Genomic DNA, 19,277 nt, shown 5'->3' with positions numbered 1-19,277 from the left:
ATTTAAACAATGATGGACACTTTATGTTGGAAAATATTGCAAAAATTTCTTAATAAATTAAAAACGCACGTAAACGATTGGGTATCCTTCAACAGATGCACTCGTTGAAATCGCTTCGATGGAATTGATGGATTCACTTTCGGTCACATTTCGTTTCCTCAAATAATCCAAGCTCTTACCTTTACCTTCAGACACAAATTTGCCTTTAAATCGGCATAATGACGCCATCACTTCAGCCCAAAGGTATATTTAATAACTTAAGGCTAAGTAAAAGGGATAATAAAACGAGTAATATTGTCACAATGCAACGTAAGTCTACGAGGTAACGTAAACAAACAAAGGTGCTCAACCGCTGTGAAACTAAGATATGTTGGCAGCGTTGTCAAGTTGGTGGTCAGCAATTATAAATAAACCATTTTTCCAAATTAGGTTGAAATTAACAGAGCAAAAGGTCTCATTAGTTAAGTTCATTTTATTCATCACAAATGATGTAGTTATAAAGCTTCACTCTATTTCCAGAGAAAGTACTTAAATTCTTCCGATACCTAAGAGTCAATATAACAGCCATTCTTCATATCACTAGCTTATTCCATTTTAAGTAAAATTCATGCATTGTACAGCTATTTTGATTGATTTAGCATTACTTTTAATTTTTATGAATGACTAATTGAGCAATTTTAACTCGTTGTTATCGAGTTTATCTAACTAATGAAAGCAGTATTTCGAAGCGCAGGTTCCTCCTTAAATGCGCATGATAGCGAGCAACTCTCAAAAGATAAAGAAGAATAATCCAGGCGATCAAAAAGTAATATATGTGTTTTTAATCTTTTTTTCACTGCCGGTCAAGGCAAATCAAATGATTACGATCATAAATTACTGTCGGAGTAGTTATAAGGACAACCAATTTTTAGAGCTACAATGGGTCGAAATATTTTCAAAATTTTATGAGGTAATTGTCATCTGATGATTCCAAAGAAAAACGCGCCATGAATGCAGAAGCAAAGACAAACTCTTGCCAACATTAATAAAAAAAAATTTCGACTGTTTTGTGTTTGCATAGCCTAGTTTTGTCAAAGCTACCCATTAGAAAGTTGAAACTTAGTAGGTGTCACTTGCCGTAAACTGCGGTGTTGGGCCACCACCACGGCAGCCAACTGCTGCACTGGTCACGGTGCTGCCAGTAAGGTCACACTGGTGCATGTTGATGCACCGAATGCTACATTATCATTTAGCTGCGCACCACAGCTGCTCAGGTGTGTTGTGGCCTTCATTGCCATCTGATGACATCATTATATTGCAACAATGAAAAGTAGAATGAACCTATAAAAGAGTTTTTAAGAATTGCCGATAATTCTCTCTTACAATACAGTATTTTAAGTATGAATGATACTGAAAGAATCTCATGCAAGACACCGGCCATGGCCTTGAACATGCTGCAAACTATTTCGGCTTTGGGCACCAAATGCTAATTCTAGCCACCGTCCTGAGCCAATTTTCATTGTACTGACTTCATGTGATTGGTTCTCAATACTGGTTCCATAGGCCAAGAATCGGCAGTACCTAGAACCGGGTACCGGAACCGACCCATCTCTAGATATTAGTAAATTAAGTTGAAGCACTATAGCATTAATATCATGTAAAACTACTTAGCATTTGATGACTATTTCATAAAAAATATTACTATTTTCAATATTTCTGATAAGAAACCTTACAAAGTTTGTTTATATGAATCTCCAAATGTGAGGCCCTGTGAGCTAGAAAGGCTAGTCATATTAATTCATATTCTATTAACTAGATAGGCTATTCATCCTGTACAGGTGTATTTAATTTTTTTTATGTGGACATTATAGCACCATGCATCATGAGCTTCTACAAAGTCTTCATGATAAAAAGGGAAGTACGTATATAAATTGACATGGTCTGATGATGTAATGTGTGTCATAGTCAGTCCACACCCCATGAAGGCTAATGGGTTAAATTCCCTTCCCTGCTCATACATCCTCAGATCTAAGCTGCAGCATCTCAATTCTGTGATTCAAATAAGCTTTAGATTTTTTTTTCGTTACCTCAAAAGAGTGAAGATAAATTGCTGTAGACTTAAAATCTGAGGAGCATCACCATGATGTTTCTACAATAACTAGGTCATCTGCATTCTCGCTAGTTGTTTATCTATGAATTCTCTAGTTAGGCCTTTTTCCAAGGGAAACAAACAAAAGTTTCTGCTCTTTTTTCCATAATGACAGCTATTGTGTACAATAGGGACATTGTTGGCTAGTATTTCTTTGCTGTGCCACATGAGGTACTCCTAGAACAAAAGTGTGTGCTGCAGTGGAAACTTCAGTTAATATTTTGTGAGAGTGTTGCTGTTTAAAACCATTTAACAAGGCATGGAAAACTTTTTGATTTTCTTATTGATGCATCCACTATTTTGAAAAATGACCATTCAATTGTGATTTTTTTACTTTTCAGGACAAGCGAAGCTGCCTTAGAAGAGCAGAGGCGTCTCAGACGTGAACTTGAATCAGATGTAGGCTCCTCAAAGGAGAGAGTACAGGAGCTCCAGCGTGATCTGGAAAGTGTGGTTGAACAGTTAGGTGATGCTCGTGTGGACAAGCATGAAGATTCACGGAGGAAGAAAAAACAGGAGATTGTTGAAAACTTCAAGCGGTTATTTCCTGGTGTTGTGAGTATGATTAATGATGTTATTCCAAGCACTGAACACCATTTATCTTGATCTTGATTTCAATCAGATGAACTTTTGTTTTTGAAATATCCACTGCTTTTTTTCATTTTTATAAAAATTCAGTAAATGTCAGAAATTTGTGATAAATATGGAACAATACCTACCTTGTTTGTGTGTTGTATTAAGAAAGAGCGGTTGCTATTTTACAAACAGGACTTGTTGAATTGACAAGCTGTCTAAGTGGATCAGTCAGCTGAGATAGCTCTGAAATAAGAGTAAACACATCCATTGTTTGTCCATGAATTGAGCTAGTTTTTTTTTCTAAATGTTAAACTGTTCTAAGTATTCCTGATTTACTCATGTCTTGTACAATTTAATAAAAATCTGAATTGATTAATTTCAGTATGATCGAATGATAAATATGTGTCAGCCCATACATAAGCGTTACAATGTGGCCATTACTAAAGTTCTGGGAAAGTACATGGAAGCCATTGTTGTAGATGCCGAAAAGACAGCTCGACAATGCATTCAATATCTCAAGGAACAGATGTTAGAACCAGAGACATTCCTGCCTCTGGACTACATTCAGGCAAAGCCATTGAAGGAACGCCTCAGGTATTTTTTCCCTGATACATTGATATAGTTAAGGTTACTTAAAATTATGCTTAATTGATGTGCTGATCAGTGGTGCAGCGAGGGGGGGGGTTTAGGATAAACCCCCCCCCCCCCCAGAGCTCAGAGAAATTTTAAATTTTAATCCATTTTACTTAATGTGTTAGTATTACTTATAGAATAGTGTTAGGATTAATCAAATATCTCTCATTAAGCGGTAAAACTAGTCATTTTGAACCATTAATCTTAAACTTTTCTGGGGGAGTGCCCCCGCAACTACCACTTACTCTGGCGGGTATGCAATAACCCCTCACCCCAAAGTATTAGTTGCACCTAAAACCCCCCTAGCCTTAATTCATAGCTGCGCCCCTGGTGCTGATGACCTTTTATTCATGGAATTTTGCGGCCTGGTTGACAGCTCTCACAATAGTGTGTTGTTAGTGTGGTGGGAAAGTAAAGTGGTTTAATTTGTGTGTATGGCATAATGAATGGTAGGTAATTGATACAACTGAACTATTTTGAGGATATTTAGATTTTTGGTAGCATTTGCCCATTCACAAGTTTTGTGCAGTAGTATTCATAAGATATGAATTTAACGTGCTGGAAGTGTTTAATTTGTTGTCTTTTTTAAGGGTCTTTCACAATTATTTTGCTGGTTCTGATCATGATAGTGATTCTCTTAATTTGGTTCTCTTGATTCCTATGTCATTAGTTCCTAAAAAAAAAAAGTTCTGCATGTTGAGTTTGAAAAGATTGGCAAGGTCCCTCTGAAGATATAACTTTAGGAAAATTTCACATAACTGTCTGAGATCTGTTTGTCTCAGTGATCGCTGTGCCTTAATTACAGAAAATTTTTAGAATGGCGTCTTGAAGCTCAGATCTTCTATATAATCCAGCAGAAAGGTGCATGGAATTATGAAATTTGAACTACTGTAATTTATGTGAAGGTTGACTGTAAATGATGAACTAATTATTATTTTGTTTGTAGTTATGTCTTTAATCTGATTAATGCGATTATCTTCAACACAGGAATATTAAAGAACCAAAAAATGTAAAACTCCTCTATGATGTCCTTCAGTATGACCCTCCTGACATTAAGAGGGCTGTTCTCTTTGCTACAAATAATGCCCTTGTTTGTGAGACACCTGAGGATGCTATGAAAGTAGCATATGAGTATGAATCATCCCATCGTTATGATGTAAGTTATTTTGTAATTGGTCTTTATTGAAAGTTTGTTATGATTAACTCTTAAAATTTTAATCCCATGAGCAATGTCTATATTTTTTGTCATGTGTGGCAGAATGAAGGAGTGTGAATCTGGGGTAGGAAACGTAATCCTTGAGAATATTGGTATTTACTCTTCAACAACAGTTGCTTTTATTCATTATTTCTGATCTGGATCGTAGTTCTTAATTTAGTGATTCAGGGCCTAAGTGCTTACTTGTTGTGGTATTTATAAACTACATGGATTGAAGTGCCCTGTGTTGGCATTACTTTTATCTGATTATGTTATTACAATAGACTCCCGATTATCCGGATGCGGTTTATCCAGTTTGTGGATAGGGAGTAGCTCAATGTTGTAGGATATTAATCTGCCATCCCATCTCTATATTAATCAGCCATATTAATCCCATCAGCCATCTAACCCCTAATGCTTTCCTCCTCTTTGAAACCAACCAAAAGGCCTCAGCCAACCCAGATCATGGCTCGTGCAGGGTTCATGTTACAAAGACCATAAATCATTAGCTTCAAGGGAAAATATCAAGTTTCTAGATAATAAAATAATGTGTTTCACTCTGGGACCTGGAGCAGCAGTGGAGTGGAGCAAATTTTCATTGTTGCTCCATGGTACTCCACTCCGGCCAGAGCGGAGCTATGATGGAGCAGAGCACTTGGGTGGAGCGGCATGTTGGAGCTCCTTGGAGCGGAATAAATTGCTATAATGCTGCTCCGCTCTGGTTTTTCTATGAGGTTAACTTTGTTCCAGCAATTCTACTGCTACTTGAAAGAGCGTATTTTCCAATAGGCATTTCCCATAATTAATCGCATATAAATATATGGAGCTGACATGTAATTGTAATGCGAAATTTAATTACTATTCACCTCGTGTTTTTATTTTCATATTTGGAATATGACGCAATATAAAGAAATATTGTATTCTTAGCATGATAATATCCCTCTAAAAGTGTACCGATTCATAAACCATTTCAAAGATGATAGCAAAGATGTAATTTTTAGGTTAAAAATTAAATTATGCACTACTGTCCGCTGTGTTTCAATTTTAAAATATACATTTAAACGTATTTCATGCCTTTCAACATTTAAAATTTCTTCACGGCAATTCGCCAAATACGAATTTCATCTTTCAAAGACGTGTATAATGTGGATTTTTTCCAGCCCGTAACATTTATTCTTTATAGAGGGAAATACGGAAACTTACAAAAGGATGTTTCACTTGAAGACGGAGTATTGAGAAAAATAATTGAAATCTACCTTTCAGCCATTAAAAAATCAAAGAATGGGTAAGATAAATGGGTTAATTTTAAAAAGCTATGTGAGCTTTTCTACATAACTGTCATACACACTAGTGTTCAAGAATTCAATTTGAGATTAATGGACCTTTCAAAGACCTAATACGGAGTAAATATTTCAAATTTTAATATTCCGTACTTGTTTCTCCCTATACTCCAACCACTTTTACGAAAATGCCGAGGAAGTGATCTTTCGTTTAATATGTGCAAATGATTTTGTTTACAGAGCCATTCTGTTACTGCAGATTTCGCTGCTAATATACGTTTTTTCTATGAAACTTTTCAGTTAACCATCCTCCTCTATCATGACTGTTCCTTACCTATCCATTTAATCGATACTTAGATGTCGCATGTTCACACAAATAAATGTAACGCGGCAGTGTGTCTTTTTGGTGTCAGTCATTGACGATTGACATACATTTTGTTTCGCTGACAGAAATCGAGGGATGCGGGAGATAAATCGTTTCATATCCAAATCAAGTCCAACCCAATGATGAAACATAAAAGCATTCCACAGTTTTTGGTCCTAAGCACTGTCACTGACTGACATTTTAACTTTTAGTAACGCTTAAGTTCTCTCAAGTTTGAAATTTCGGAGTGTGTGCTTCACTGCTCCCGATTGGCACCCTAAATGCTGAAAGCAATGTTATATCAGTATTATTCTCCTTGCTTAATTTTTTGTTTACACCGTGGAGCATTGTATTTTGATTGTTGATTGTTGACTCTGCCTTCATTATCGTTGGAAGGCACGTAGGGTTAGAACATCGCATCAATACGTTTGTTGTGAAAACGGGACATAGGAGTGGAATGATTGTTTATATCTGCGATCGTAACACGTAGCATACGTCAGGATTGGTCAAGATGGCAAAGATGGGAGCAGAGATGAGTGTCAGCACCAGAATGAGATTCACAGAGCTCACTGGAGTCATAAAAAAGTTTTAATAATAACAGATGTATTATGGTACAAAAAGGATCCCTCGAAAAATATCTTATGCTCTGGCATGTTATAAAATCAATCAAAAACAATATTGACTCTGCATTAAAATATCTACTACGAGCCAATGCTGGCAAAACACAGCATGGAATTGTTAATGATTTACTCAGATGACTCTTAAGGCCTATTTAAAATTAAATATCCTCTATTTACCGTAACCTATAAGTCCGAAATATTCGGAATTTCCATGCAATAGAATTTTTTTAAATCATATCATAGCAAGGGTGCTGCTGACACAGTTGGGGGCATAGCCAAAGCTAAACCCTGGGTAGCTTATAAATTGGGTAATGCTGTATCGTGTGCCACTAGCCTTGTGCAAATGTATATTAAAAACAGCAAGGGCATAAAATTTGCAGAGATTCCTGTTTACGAAATTTCTGGTTCCTAACAATATGCTGGACCAACAGTGGCACAGCATTAAACCCATACGGAGGACTCTCTCTGTTCACCATGTGGTCGTAGTAGGTAGAAATATAATTAAAGTGCCTACTCTGACTGTAGATCACAGTATTAGGGGTACTCACCACTTTAAGTGAGCCTTCGGCTTGAAATAGAAGTAAAATTACTGCTAATGGATAACAGGTGTTTATGTTTCATTACTTTGAATTTTGTGTGTAATACATTTATATTTTTTAATATTGATCCCATGGAAAATAAAATTTTACTAGCATAAAAACACCTGTGCCAGTCAGTGACAATTTCCGTCAGTCAGTAATACTCCATTTTTATGACCAAAGAGAGGAAAGTATTAGTTACGCATAGTCATGATTTTGTTCATGTTTAGGCAATACCTAAAACTATTTTCCGTAATTCGTGGTTTTTCTAAATCTTGCAGTATTTCAGAATAATCCTAAGAAATGTGACAGTGTCACAAAACAGATTTTCATTTATTTCAGTCGGAAAAGACAACTTTGAAGTATAAAATCTTTAGTTCTGCTGGGGTCACATAGTTGTATTCTTTCACCCACTTACTTTGGGAGAAAACGTCCATAAAGTTCTCAATTTGTTTTTATTAAGTCAAAAAACAAAAACCAGGTGTAACGGTCTGTCTGAGACACGTGGAAATGCTCACATGTGATGTGAAGATGTTGTTCTCTCTATAAAAAAACAATGAAGTTCACCATTCAAATATTTTTCCCGTAACGAGATGAAGAGGATGACCGCTTTGCCATTTTGACAGTTTTTCGCGTGTTCTTCTCCACTCTCTCGACCATAGAAGCTAAAAGTTTACTTTTAAACAATGTTTAATGATTTATTGTTGTAGTCGAATAAAGAATGAGTAAAATATGTAATATATTACACAGCCTTACGGAGCTTCGGAAGAATTTCATGCAAATGCTTAGAGTTCAGCGTTCTACCTTTTTTGCGCTGATAGTAGTCGTATATTTCATGATGCACAGTTAAAATCAGTAATCTCAAACCATACTTTGACAAAAATTGTGTTTTACAGAGTAAAATAATGACATTCAAGAAGTTTGCTAATGATTGTCTACATACACTTAAAAAATTTAACTTAACGTAATTAAATAGAACACAAATTGTAAATCCGCGTATGAAAAGAATTTTTTGCATACTACCATTTGTATGCTGTAAGTATTGGCTTGAGCTAATACCACAAATAGCATTGATTATGGGTTAGAATTGCAGCATAGAAATAGCGATGGGGAATATTCGATACGTCCCACAGCTGTAGAAGCGAGCCCACGTTGACTGCCCACTTAGGAGCAGGGTATTAGGCGTCAGAGTACTGATCCGGAGTGGAGTTCTCGTAAGAAATACTCCGCTCTGGAGGGGAGCACCTAGGTTCCATTCTGGAGCGGAGCAGCGGTAATTGAACTGCTCCGCTCCGACAATGGAGCCGGAGCATAGTGGAGCGGAGGACCGCTCCAGGTCCCTGGTTTCACACTTCCCCCTTCCTCGCCATCTGTCTATTTTTAGCTTACCTGCTTCCCTGCAAAGTTCCTAATTTCTGGAGGTCTACTGCTGCAGGAGTCATCTATTAGCCCAAAAGGTGTCTTACAATTACTTTCAGCAATTGGTATTATACCTTTATTGGATTGATATACAATACACTCCCGATTATTATTCTGTTATTTTAGAGTGCTTCCCGGACTCAATGAGAGCTTTCTTCGCCAGTTCGCGATCTTTTAAGCGGCGATAACATGGTTGTACTCTTAATATCAATGCTCCATGTAAGACTTGGTTTCGAAAACCACACATTTGTTGCTGCGTGATCATGGATACAGAAAAGTTGTTTGCACAAATGGTTAAAAAACCACTGCTTGACGACGGAAACTACACTGTCAGGCACCACGCCACGTAGTTGTGTCTCGTACATGCTGCCTGGGTTGCAACTGCTGCAGGACTTGTATTTGTGATCTCGGAGCATGGTCATGCACTGTAAAGCTTGGAAAACAGAAACACGATACACCCGTGAATGCAGCTAGCACGCGATCGCTTCCATTTTACGAAGGGGATTCTAACGGAAATAATAAGCCAGGTGTATCCTAGCATTAAAGCCGTAATTTCGATTATTAAGCGTCAGATTTTATTTTTTTAATAAAAATCGCAGAAAAAATTGAGCGAGAGTGAAAAACATGCACAGATATTCTGCAACCCGGATAAACCGTAGCCGGATAATCGGGAGTCTGCTGTATTAGTAATGTTCACATAATTTTTAAAAAATGAGACCAAGCACGACATTTCTGAGATGATGAAAGTATTTTAGGAAGGAAATACATAGGTGGCAAAATATGCCGGAGACTTTGCATCTCAGCAAAACTTGATATCCTTGCATCTGAGCTTGGAAGTTAATGCAGCATTTTTTCCCAAAAACAACTTGATATGAGGGTACATTATTCGAGTCCTTCTATAAATCTCACTTGTCAGAGTCACTTATGAATGATGGGTTCTCTTCTCTGGATATTTTGTCTCCCTACTAGCAATTCAAATTCATCTGCTTACATGGTGCTACACTAATTAGAAATGAGTGTGTAAGTTGCCTTCTCTTCAGGACAAAAAATTGAGTGAGCGAGTATTTTCAGTTTGGGTTTAATAAAGTAGGGTTTCTTTTGAATTTTATTAGTTTATTTTTATTCGTCTTTATCATCAGGCTGAAGAAGCAAGTGAGAACGTTATAGATGGACTGAAAATGATTAAAAAAGAAGAAAAAAATCCAAGGGAGAATCCAAAGTCAGGCATATTTTCAACCAAATCTGTTGATGCACTTCTCACTCACCAAAGTTGTATAAGTTCGAGAAAAAAAATATTCCCTCTGATTAGCATGCACAATGGATATACCCACTGTTGAACTTGTATTTAGGTTCTGAATTTAAAAATACCTCCTATAAGCATTACATATTTATTCATTATCCTTCTATTGTATCTCTGTTCATATTAATGGTCCCCATAGTTAATCTCCATAACTGTTGTGGCTGAAGAGTACTAGTGGAAATATTTCAAGCAATGAAGTCATTATTTGTGAAGATTTGTTAACTGTCATTGTTGTACTATGTTTCACGGAGTTTAGTCATTAGATTTCACTGTTACAATTTTTTTATTCTGCAGGCAGTAGCTTTAGATGGTACTTTCTATCAAAAATCTGGGATTATTTCTGGTGGAAGTTTAGATCTGGCAAGGAAAGCAAAGCGATGGGATGAAAAACATCTATCTCAACTGAAACAAAAGAAGGTATGTCCAATTGAACAACATGTAATTTGTGTTTTAGAAAATTTTTCTTTAGACATGAAAAATGTGCATTTCTGTCTTACAGGAGAGACTGGGGGAGGAGTTACGGGAATCTGTGAAGAAATCTAGGAAGGAGTCTGAGTTAAACACAGTGGAGTCACAAATACGTGGGCTGGAAACTCGACTTAAATATTCAAAAACTGACAAGGAAAACACTGTAAGTAAGAGTTGTGGTGGTATGGATCCATGACCTGGATAGGTCCACATTCAAAAATACATACACGCACTGTATAGTTCAACAGTGGATGGCAGCCATTCAGCAATATACAGTGCAACCTCGATATAACGACACCCCACGGTGCACTAATAAACACTCGCTATAGCGAATTGTCGCTTTACCGGAGGTGGAGCAAATAATAGCCAATATACATGTTGCGAACAGATATACAGGAACAGGAGTGGTGCGGCGACAGATAAACATCTATCCGATAAACGTAAGCATAAATCCAGACGAAAGGCCATGTTTTTTGCATCACTAAATTTCCTTACTCAAATAACGACTAACTATTCAAACAATTTATAAGCGCCGCACTGAATAAAAATCATGCAAAGCATTGTTTTGTCATCATTATATTTATCGAACGACAGTTTACCACATAAATTTGAGACTGAGCACTCCATTAACTTCATTTCTAACAGATCGCTAGCAATTACAGAGGTTAAGGAGTCTTGATGAAAGTTTCCGGCGGTGAAACCCTCGCTATGGCGAGAGCCAACACCGAAAGGGTCTCGTAAAAACGAATTTTTAACACGCTTATTATAGGGTCAATTGACGGTGCATCGGCTATCTCTCGTAATAGCGGGGGTGTCGCTATAGCCCGTACTCGCTTTAACGAGGTTCCACTGTATGTAATTCTGAGACCGAGAAAGCAGGATTCAACACACAAAGAAAAACTATCCTTCCCTAAAAATTAAGCCTACAATGGTCCTGTCTTTATGGCTAAGCACTATCAGGGTTGTCAGTAAGATAAGTTTGACTTTGGCCTGAAAATTAGAGAACTTGAGTTTTTCTCTGTTTGAGTGTGTTGTATCCTGATCTCTCTGTCTCTCCATTATACATATTGTTGTACTCCTCTTAGGAATGTTATGACCGAGGGCACATCACTGGACACGTTTTTCCAATCCATCAGGTCTCACCCTCCAACTCACCTTTGTTGTAAACTATGGGTTCCTTACTCCTTAAAGCTTTCCCTGGTGTGTGACATTGGGACTAATATTACTCAGCAGATGACCCAATGAAACAATACAGTTAGCCTCTACTTTCCAACATTTGAATTACGAACTTTAAGAGGTATGAACATTTAAAAATTGAAGAGTGACCAAAATGTCAAATTTGGCAATTTTGATGTTGGCCAATGCAATGCTGTATGGTGTCGAGGAACTTGAAATCTTGCTTTTTGAGCTCACTCTGAACTAAACCACTTTGAAGTCAGGAATGTTCAGTGTTTAGCACGTTTTTCCTTCCCGTGGGCAGAGAACTTTAATCGGCTTCATCTGCGTCGCACGGACAGCAAGATTAGTTGGACACCATTGTGAGTTAATGCAAAATTGTAATGCAGTGTTGCATTATGCAGGATAACTTCTCGTTACCTTGCTTACGTTTTTCAACTTTCGAGCAAGGTCCCGGAATGCATCTTGTTCGCACTTACTATTTAAGGTTCTTTCACCAAATTAATGCCCATACAAAAGATTATCATTGCAGGGCAGACACAAGATACATGGAAAACGAGAAAAAGAAAAAATAATTATCATACAATCATGTATTCCAGAACGCTAATTCACTACTAGCACCTCTTTCCACATGTGCAATCTCCCTCCTTCAAGTTGGGTCTCGATTTTTTCTACAAATTAAACCCTGAGTGAAACCATGCCAACATTGCCATGCTCAACCATGCCCTCTGAAATAAAATTGGCCATTCTAACATGCTTACCGAATCACATCAAGTCCCATGCTGATGGCACCAACTACTGCGATCCCCATCGTAGGGGTAACTAAGGGGAATATCTTAAGGAAAGAATTTAAAGGGTGGAGGTTTGGAGATGCATGGTAGGGCGGATAGGAAAAATCGTTTTTCAAATTCATGCGGTCCAATGAGAAAAAGTTGTGGGACTGATCAAAAATAAGGCCTAAAAATTTTAGACCTCTTGGTGAACCCCTGACCCTCGCTCAAATGCCATTTAAGGGGAAGGGTCAAAAATCGAAAAATTTATCATTTATATGGCTATTTCCTATAGATTTTGCCGAGTTACTTCCCTACAGATCAAAAATTTTGTTCATTTTGACTAAAATAGTATTGTATTGTTCGCGATATTTTTTGATCCACGAACGCAGGCAAAGAGCCTACAGTCTCTGAAGTGGCCACTTGAAGGGGCTGGAAAGGTGTGCAAACTTCGGAGATGCACTTCTCTTCCATAGGCCAAGGCAACAGTTTTCGCTGCATAATTTATTTGTATGCTGCATTAGAACTGTGGTGTCCTCAAAATGAAGTTCTTTTGAAGCGGAAAGGGATCACTCTTAGCTACAATGATAGCATGGGGAGGGGAAGGTGTCAAGGGTGAGTGGAGAAAGGGATGGGATACTTGTTGATTGGACCTATCGCAGGTTATCCCGAGATTAGTATATAAAATGTTGGAAAAACATCATAGTGAATATATTTGAATCGTCTTGTACCAGATGATGGCTCTGAGAGCCGAAAGGGGTTGTACTCATTAAATAATTGTTGAAAAATGCAACCCCCTTTCATTTTAGTGTATCGAACTTACACTATACCACACCTGAATTGGTTGAACTTATTTTCATTGTCAATTGTTTAGTCAATGTGTTAAGTGAGTGGGGCGATATATTTGAGGGTGATCATGTGTCTCCCCAACGACAAATGTTTGCAACATGTAACCCATCAAGAGAGCCTCTTTCAGACCCAAGATTTACCGAGTTCGGAACTTTGGGTCCTAACAACTAAATTATAGGTTCTTTTGTGTACCATGTTAAATACTTTGTGTTCACGCTGAGGTAAATAGTCAGTGTAAACACTATGGTAAATATTCTAGGTATTTACCCAAAGCTCTTAATACATACCAGGGTAATTTACATCTCTTTGTAAGATCAAAAATATTTTCTTTTTGCCTTTATTACTAAGATACTAGGAATTCAAAACATTTTTTCCTTTTTACAGACCAAACAAATCCAGCAACTTCAAAAAGAATTAGAAGATTTGAAGGAGAAGTTGGAGTTATTTGGGGTGTGTACAGTTGTGTTTCTTAAATTATAGCATTATTCAGTATTAATAAAGCTGAAAGTTTAAATATATATTCTCTGCTAATACGTATTTTCTCATCCTGACATGAAAACTTTCATTTTCTAAAGAATTATTATTTATTAATCAGGGTGTCCTCTACCGTAAAATGCCCAGGGAATTTTTATAATCTAGGGAAAATCAGGGAATTAAGTAATTTCTAAATTAGAACAATATTAAACTAGTAGAACAATAAACCAATGTTGTGTATGTTTAGTGGTGGAGAACATCTTGGAGGACAAAGCAATTCCACTGCAAAATGTGGAAATATCTGGAAATTTTCACAGTGGACACCGTGGCAAACTTTCTCATTCAGTTAATTCTATTGGTTAATATGAATGCCTTAGAATGCAAACTTATCATTATGGATCCTGATCTTGTTGTAAATTACTGTAATATGTACTCATTACTGAGAAGTGCATTGGACCAGAAAGTCATAGACATTCATATCACACATACTCTATATGAATGTTTCTTTTGAGAAGTGTCTTGGCTTGAATAAATAATGGCTTGCAGCTTCATTACAAGCTATTGTCTTTTAATTTAGCTCCACTGTAATAAATTTGGTGGATTGCAATAAAGGTATAGAACGTTTTTTACATCATGCTTGATAAAAACATTTATAAGTGCAGCTTTCAAGAATTAGTGTTATGCTAGACCGGTATGATGTCTGGGTTTATAGAGATAGCTTTTGCGTAAATCTGAGTTATATATTATGAAGTATTAAAATAAGGAAATACATAATAATTTTTACTTTTCATCTCCCAATGGGCAAAACTCAAACTTATGGGTTTTTCAAAACTTTCGTTGTGTATTCATGAGTAAATGAGTAAGTCAATTTAAAGAAAGAGTCATTTCCAGTCTTAAGTTTTTACTAATGTAATTAAAGATAGACTCTTATTACTGGTTTGCCTAGAAAATGCCACAGCTTCTTAAAAATTTTCAAGTTTTCTCCCTGAACTGAAGCCAATTATGTGCTGAAGCTATTTATCTATTTCCACTCTTTACATACCCTTGGAGAATCCTCAAACTTATCCTTTCCATTGTGATCCCTCCTTGTAAAAGTATTTAGTGAGATGGGACAGATCCTGTTCGATGGAATAACCCTGAGTATTCTTTTCTCAAATCCTTTGGGTTGATAGATTTCCTCTGGGCCTTATAAAGAAACAATGATAATTCCTTATTGTGTACTCTTATAGCCCCAAATTGATGACATTGAGCGGACCATGAGAGCACGTGATCTACAAATTCAGGAGATCAAAGAAAATATGAATAATGTGGAAGATGTGGTATTTACCAGCTTTTGTGCTCAAATAAATGTGGCCAACATCAGGCAGTATGAAGAGAGGGAGCTGAGGAGTCAGCAGGAGAGGGCTAAGAAGAGGCTAGAATTTGAGAATCAGAAAAATCGCATCCTCAACCAGCTTGAGTTTGAGAAATCAAGGGATACATTAAGTGAGTTGATTGCTCTAGTGTTTAAGATATGCATAACTGAAAGTATGTTGAAATTTTATGTAACAACAGTGATTGTTTCTTATAAATATTTCTCGGGTTTCTAGCCGAGTGAGACTTTTTTGGTCTAACGTTTCGACGGAACACTCTTCCATCGTCCTCAGAGAATGAATGTGCTGCAGGCCTGCCTTCCTGCGCTTATATAGCCGTTCAAACCGGGGGGCATTGTTGTCGCCTTCTGTCCGTTATCTTTTTGATTAACGGTTTCCATTCCGTGCTTATCGTGTATCCAGAATCGCGATTTACTATATTCCTCTCCAGCCGGATCTCAATAGCTTCTTTAAGGAGACGATCCCAAAACAAAGAAGAGAGAAATAAAGAGAATCGCTGGAGAGGAATAAAGTAAATCGCGATTCTGGGTACACGATAAGCACGGAATGGAAACCGTTAATCAAAAAGATAACGGACAGAAGGCGACAACAATGCCCCCCGGTTTGAACGGCTATATAAGCGCAGGAAGGCAGGCCTGCAGCACATTCATTCTCTGAGGACGATGGAAGAGTGTTCCGTCGAAACGTTAGACCAAAAAAGTCTCACTCGGCTAGAAACCCGAGAAATATTTATAAGAAATATTCGCCGAGAAAAAACAAGATCATATATAACAGTGATTGTATTTTATCAAGTACTTAGTGTTTTCAACAAATTTCTAGCTCCTGGTGAGCATTTATAAATAATTTTAGTTAATTAATATAAAGTTTAAATGAATAAAATTTGGAAGTAAAAATTTTTTAGGTAGTGAATCCATTGACTAATAACTATCTAGAGAAATGGCCAGAATCTCTTGAAAAGTAAACAAAAAAGAGAAAAATATAACATTGTCTTTATTTTATCACTCAAAATCATGTGTGTGTGTTAAATCAATTTCTTATCACCATTGTAAATCACTTTCGTTGCAGTTTTTTTAATTTTTTTATCTTCTGTAAAAAAAAAGGAATTGTTAATCTTTGGCTTAAGTTTCAAGGAATCATCACGTGTAGTCTATTTTCCAAATGGTAATTTTATTAGTGATGCTATCTTCATATTGTATTTACCTGTGCTCCATCACTAGGAGTAAGCTTTTGAATTTACCTTTCTCACTGTTTAACTGTAGGTACTGAATGTGAGAACTGTTGGTCTAGTTCTATGCCATGGCAACTCACCTTTCCAACTATGGAAAGTTCTTGTTGCCGATGAATTTTTTCATGTGGAAACTGTAGTTTCTCTTGGAGGTTTAAGTGAACTAATAATGTAATTTCACTTTGTTTTCTAGCAGTGATTTTCCAAATGGTGTTTTTAATATTTTAAGGACATAGATTACAATGTGTCAATAGAATCATAGTATCCTAATTTTGTTGGCAAAAGAATTTATATTCATTATTAGGTATGTAAGCTCCTCTCAGTGAAGAGTGCATTCATGTGAGATTCTCATTATTTGCTATATACTCTTTTTCTCCTGTGCAATTTTTTTATTCTATTGGACTTGTCTGTTTTGTGCTTCTGTTTCAAAAAGTAATTTGAATGGAGAATTATGGGAGGCATGGATATAATGTAAATGCGAGGTCTTAATCATCATCATCGATTTATGTGGTTTAATTATTTAAATAATGTAATTATTTATAGATTTAGTTGTATTGTTAGATGTCTTACTTAAAATTTTTTAAACACTTAGACAATGTGCTACGCTGGGAGAGGGCTGTTCAAGATGACGAAGATGAGCTTGAGCGTGGAAAGTTAGCTGAACACCGTCAGATGACAGAAATAGACAAGGACATGAGGGACTTGGACCGGCTTAAATCTGAAAGGCTTGCCAAGAAGACAGAGGTAGATGGCATGGATGAACAGATTGGCAAGGTTAGTTCTTTCACAGTATTAGTAACGGGAAAATATTTCACCTTATGTTCAGTCTTGATTTTAGTCCTTGAACAATTCATTACTTGTTTATTGCTTGCATTGATTTACATGCAATGTAATGTTTCTAATTGTTGTATTATCGAGTACACTTTTGTATTATAATTTCACTATTTTTTAAATTAATTTTTCTTTCATGAAATAGGCTCGGCGGGAAATGGGAACAATAGCAAAAGATATCCAAGCTATTCATAAACAAGTGACATCTTTTGAGTCCAAGATTGAGCAGAAGAGAGCTGATAGACATGGAATACTGAAGCAGTGCAAGGTGGGGATTCTTTATTTAATATTTTTATTAGGTAATTTATTATTCTTCCAGTGTTAAAAGTTTTTAACGGAAGTAATCTAGGTGGACTTCATTTGCCTTGGCACCCACTTTGATACAAACATCTGTTATTTACATCCTCTGGATCTGTGTTCTGGTTCTAGTGTTTGTTGTACAGTATCTGCACATGTATTTTGAGGGACACATGGGGTTAACCAATGTTTTTGTAACTTACTAAATGTGATAGTGGTTGGCGTAACATGGTGAAACTCCTTCATGATGCACAAAGGTTAAGAAAAGACTTGGCTGTTTCACAAAATAAAATATATTTGCGACCGGTTTCGATACAGCGTATCATCACCAGATGATGATACGCTGTATCGAAGCCGGTCGCAAATATATTTTATTTTGTGAAACAGCTAAGTCTTTTCTTAACCTTTGTGCATCGTAACTTACTAAATTCTAACTCTATCCTTTTTTTGTACGCAGATGGAAGATATAGTTATTCCAATGCTTCGTGGCAATATGGAGGACATCGAGGAAGAAGGATCAGCAATGGAGGTGGATACTTCCACTGAAACTGGAAGTACAAGTACTCAGCAAATTTATGAAAGAGAAAACAGGTTTGTAGTTATCATATGTGTGTCAGCCACGAGTGCCAAATTTCATGAAAATCCCAAGATTTTTGTTTGCATCTTGCCATTTTTCTGGTTCATTAGACATGGAATGACCCTTTTCTATTGGTATAAAATGTATCATGTCATATATTATCCTCTGTTTTGCAAGCTCATGAAATAGTATGTAGTGTAATTTTTTTTTATGCTATGCGTTGGCAGAACAATGATGGAAGTTCATTTGTACTATATTTAATGTGCTCTCTAGAATTTTGTGCGACTAAAGAAGTAAATTTCTTACTTATTAATATCTTAAAATTTTCTCATTTGGCTTTGAAGTCATCTGCTTGAAAAGTGATCCTAGGTAAAGCATAATTTTCGGCTACCTAGCTCTTGCCCTCTGAATTCATTCCGCAGTTCCTTGACGTTCTCCCATTGTCATAATCATGATGCCATCCGGGGTTGACATCTTCCAGACACAATAAGTCCTTGACATGAAATGCATTCCTAGACGTTATTTGTAAGTGGAATATATTCCTTAGTTGATAAACCTATGCAAGGCATCGAAAATTAATTTTGATTATGTGGTATCCAGCAGAAGGCATTAACTCACAATTGTGATGAACTGATCTAGCTGCGCATGCTACGTGGCTGGGGCCAAAAATAATTCGCTGCCTGCAGGGAGGAAGAACGGGCAAAACACTGAATAGTTTCTGACTTCACAATGGAGTCATACTTTGTTCAGACATTGCCCCGCATCGGCCAACTCCAAAGGTGCCAAATTTGAAATTTCACACACTATCTCTGAAAGTTCAAAAATCAAAGTTTTGTAAAAAGAGGGCTTACTGTATGGCCTATTTATGAGTGGGTCACCATGATTCCACAGGAGTGAAGCTATGATATATGATGTTGCGTGGCTACTAAAGTAGTATGTACTACTGAAGAAAGAACCATAATTGATGCTCTTGGGCACAGTACACGAGGAGAACTTGAACGTAGCGCAATGATTATAACTAAGCATAATGTGCACCCACATAAATGCTGTTGCTTATCCATGGAACTTTGTAATAAAGTTCTTTTCGTAACTGCCGGGACTGAAGTTCATAACTCCGTAATAGCGAAAATTTTGTTTCTCTTAC

At 36.8% G+C, this 19,277-nt stretch overlaps 1 protein-coding gene across 1 annotated transcript in view; it reads left to right on the top strand.

Annotated features, from left to right (window-relative positions):
* Positions 1 to 19,277, top strand: part of LOC124170915 (structural maintenance of chromosomes protein 1A) — a 65,656-nt gene that overhangs the window by 26,795 nt on the left and 19,584 nt on the right. Inside the window, exons 10-19 of the mRNA XM_046549971.1 lie at positions 2,470 to 2,683; positions 3,087 to 3,298; positions 4,325 to 4,493; positions 10,388 to 10,510; positions 10,593 to 10,724; positions 13,741 to 13,806; positions 15,060 to 15,315; positions 17,021 to 17,202; positions 17,405 to 17,527; positions 18,014 to 18,147. Coding sequence (XP_046405927.1) covers positions 2,470 to 2,683; positions 3,087 to 3,298; positions 4,325 to 4,493; positions 10,388 to 10,510; positions 10,593 to 10,724; positions 13,741 to 13,806; positions 15,060 to 15,315; positions 17,021 to 17,202; positions 17,405 to 17,527; positions 18,014 to 18,147 — 1,611 coding nt within the window. The remainder of the gene's footprint in view (positions 1 to 2,469; positions 2,684 to 3,086; positions 3,299 to 4,324; positions 4,494 to 10,387; positions 10,511 to 10,592; positions 10,725 to 13,740; positions 13,807 to 15,059; positions 15,316 to 17,020; positions 17,203 to 17,404; positions 17,528 to 18,013; positions 18,148 to 19,277) is intronic.

This window comes from Ischnura elegans, chromosome 1, assembly GCF_921293095.1.
Source record: "Ischnura elegans chromosome 1, ioIscEleg1.1, whole genome shotgun sequence".
Lineage (NCBI taxonomy): Eukaryota > Metazoa > Arthropoda > Insecta > Odonata > Coenagrionidae > Ischnura > Ischnura elegans.
The sequence above is the reverse complement of the archived record's forward strand: the minus strand, read 5'-3'. Positions and strand labels throughout refer to the sequence as shown.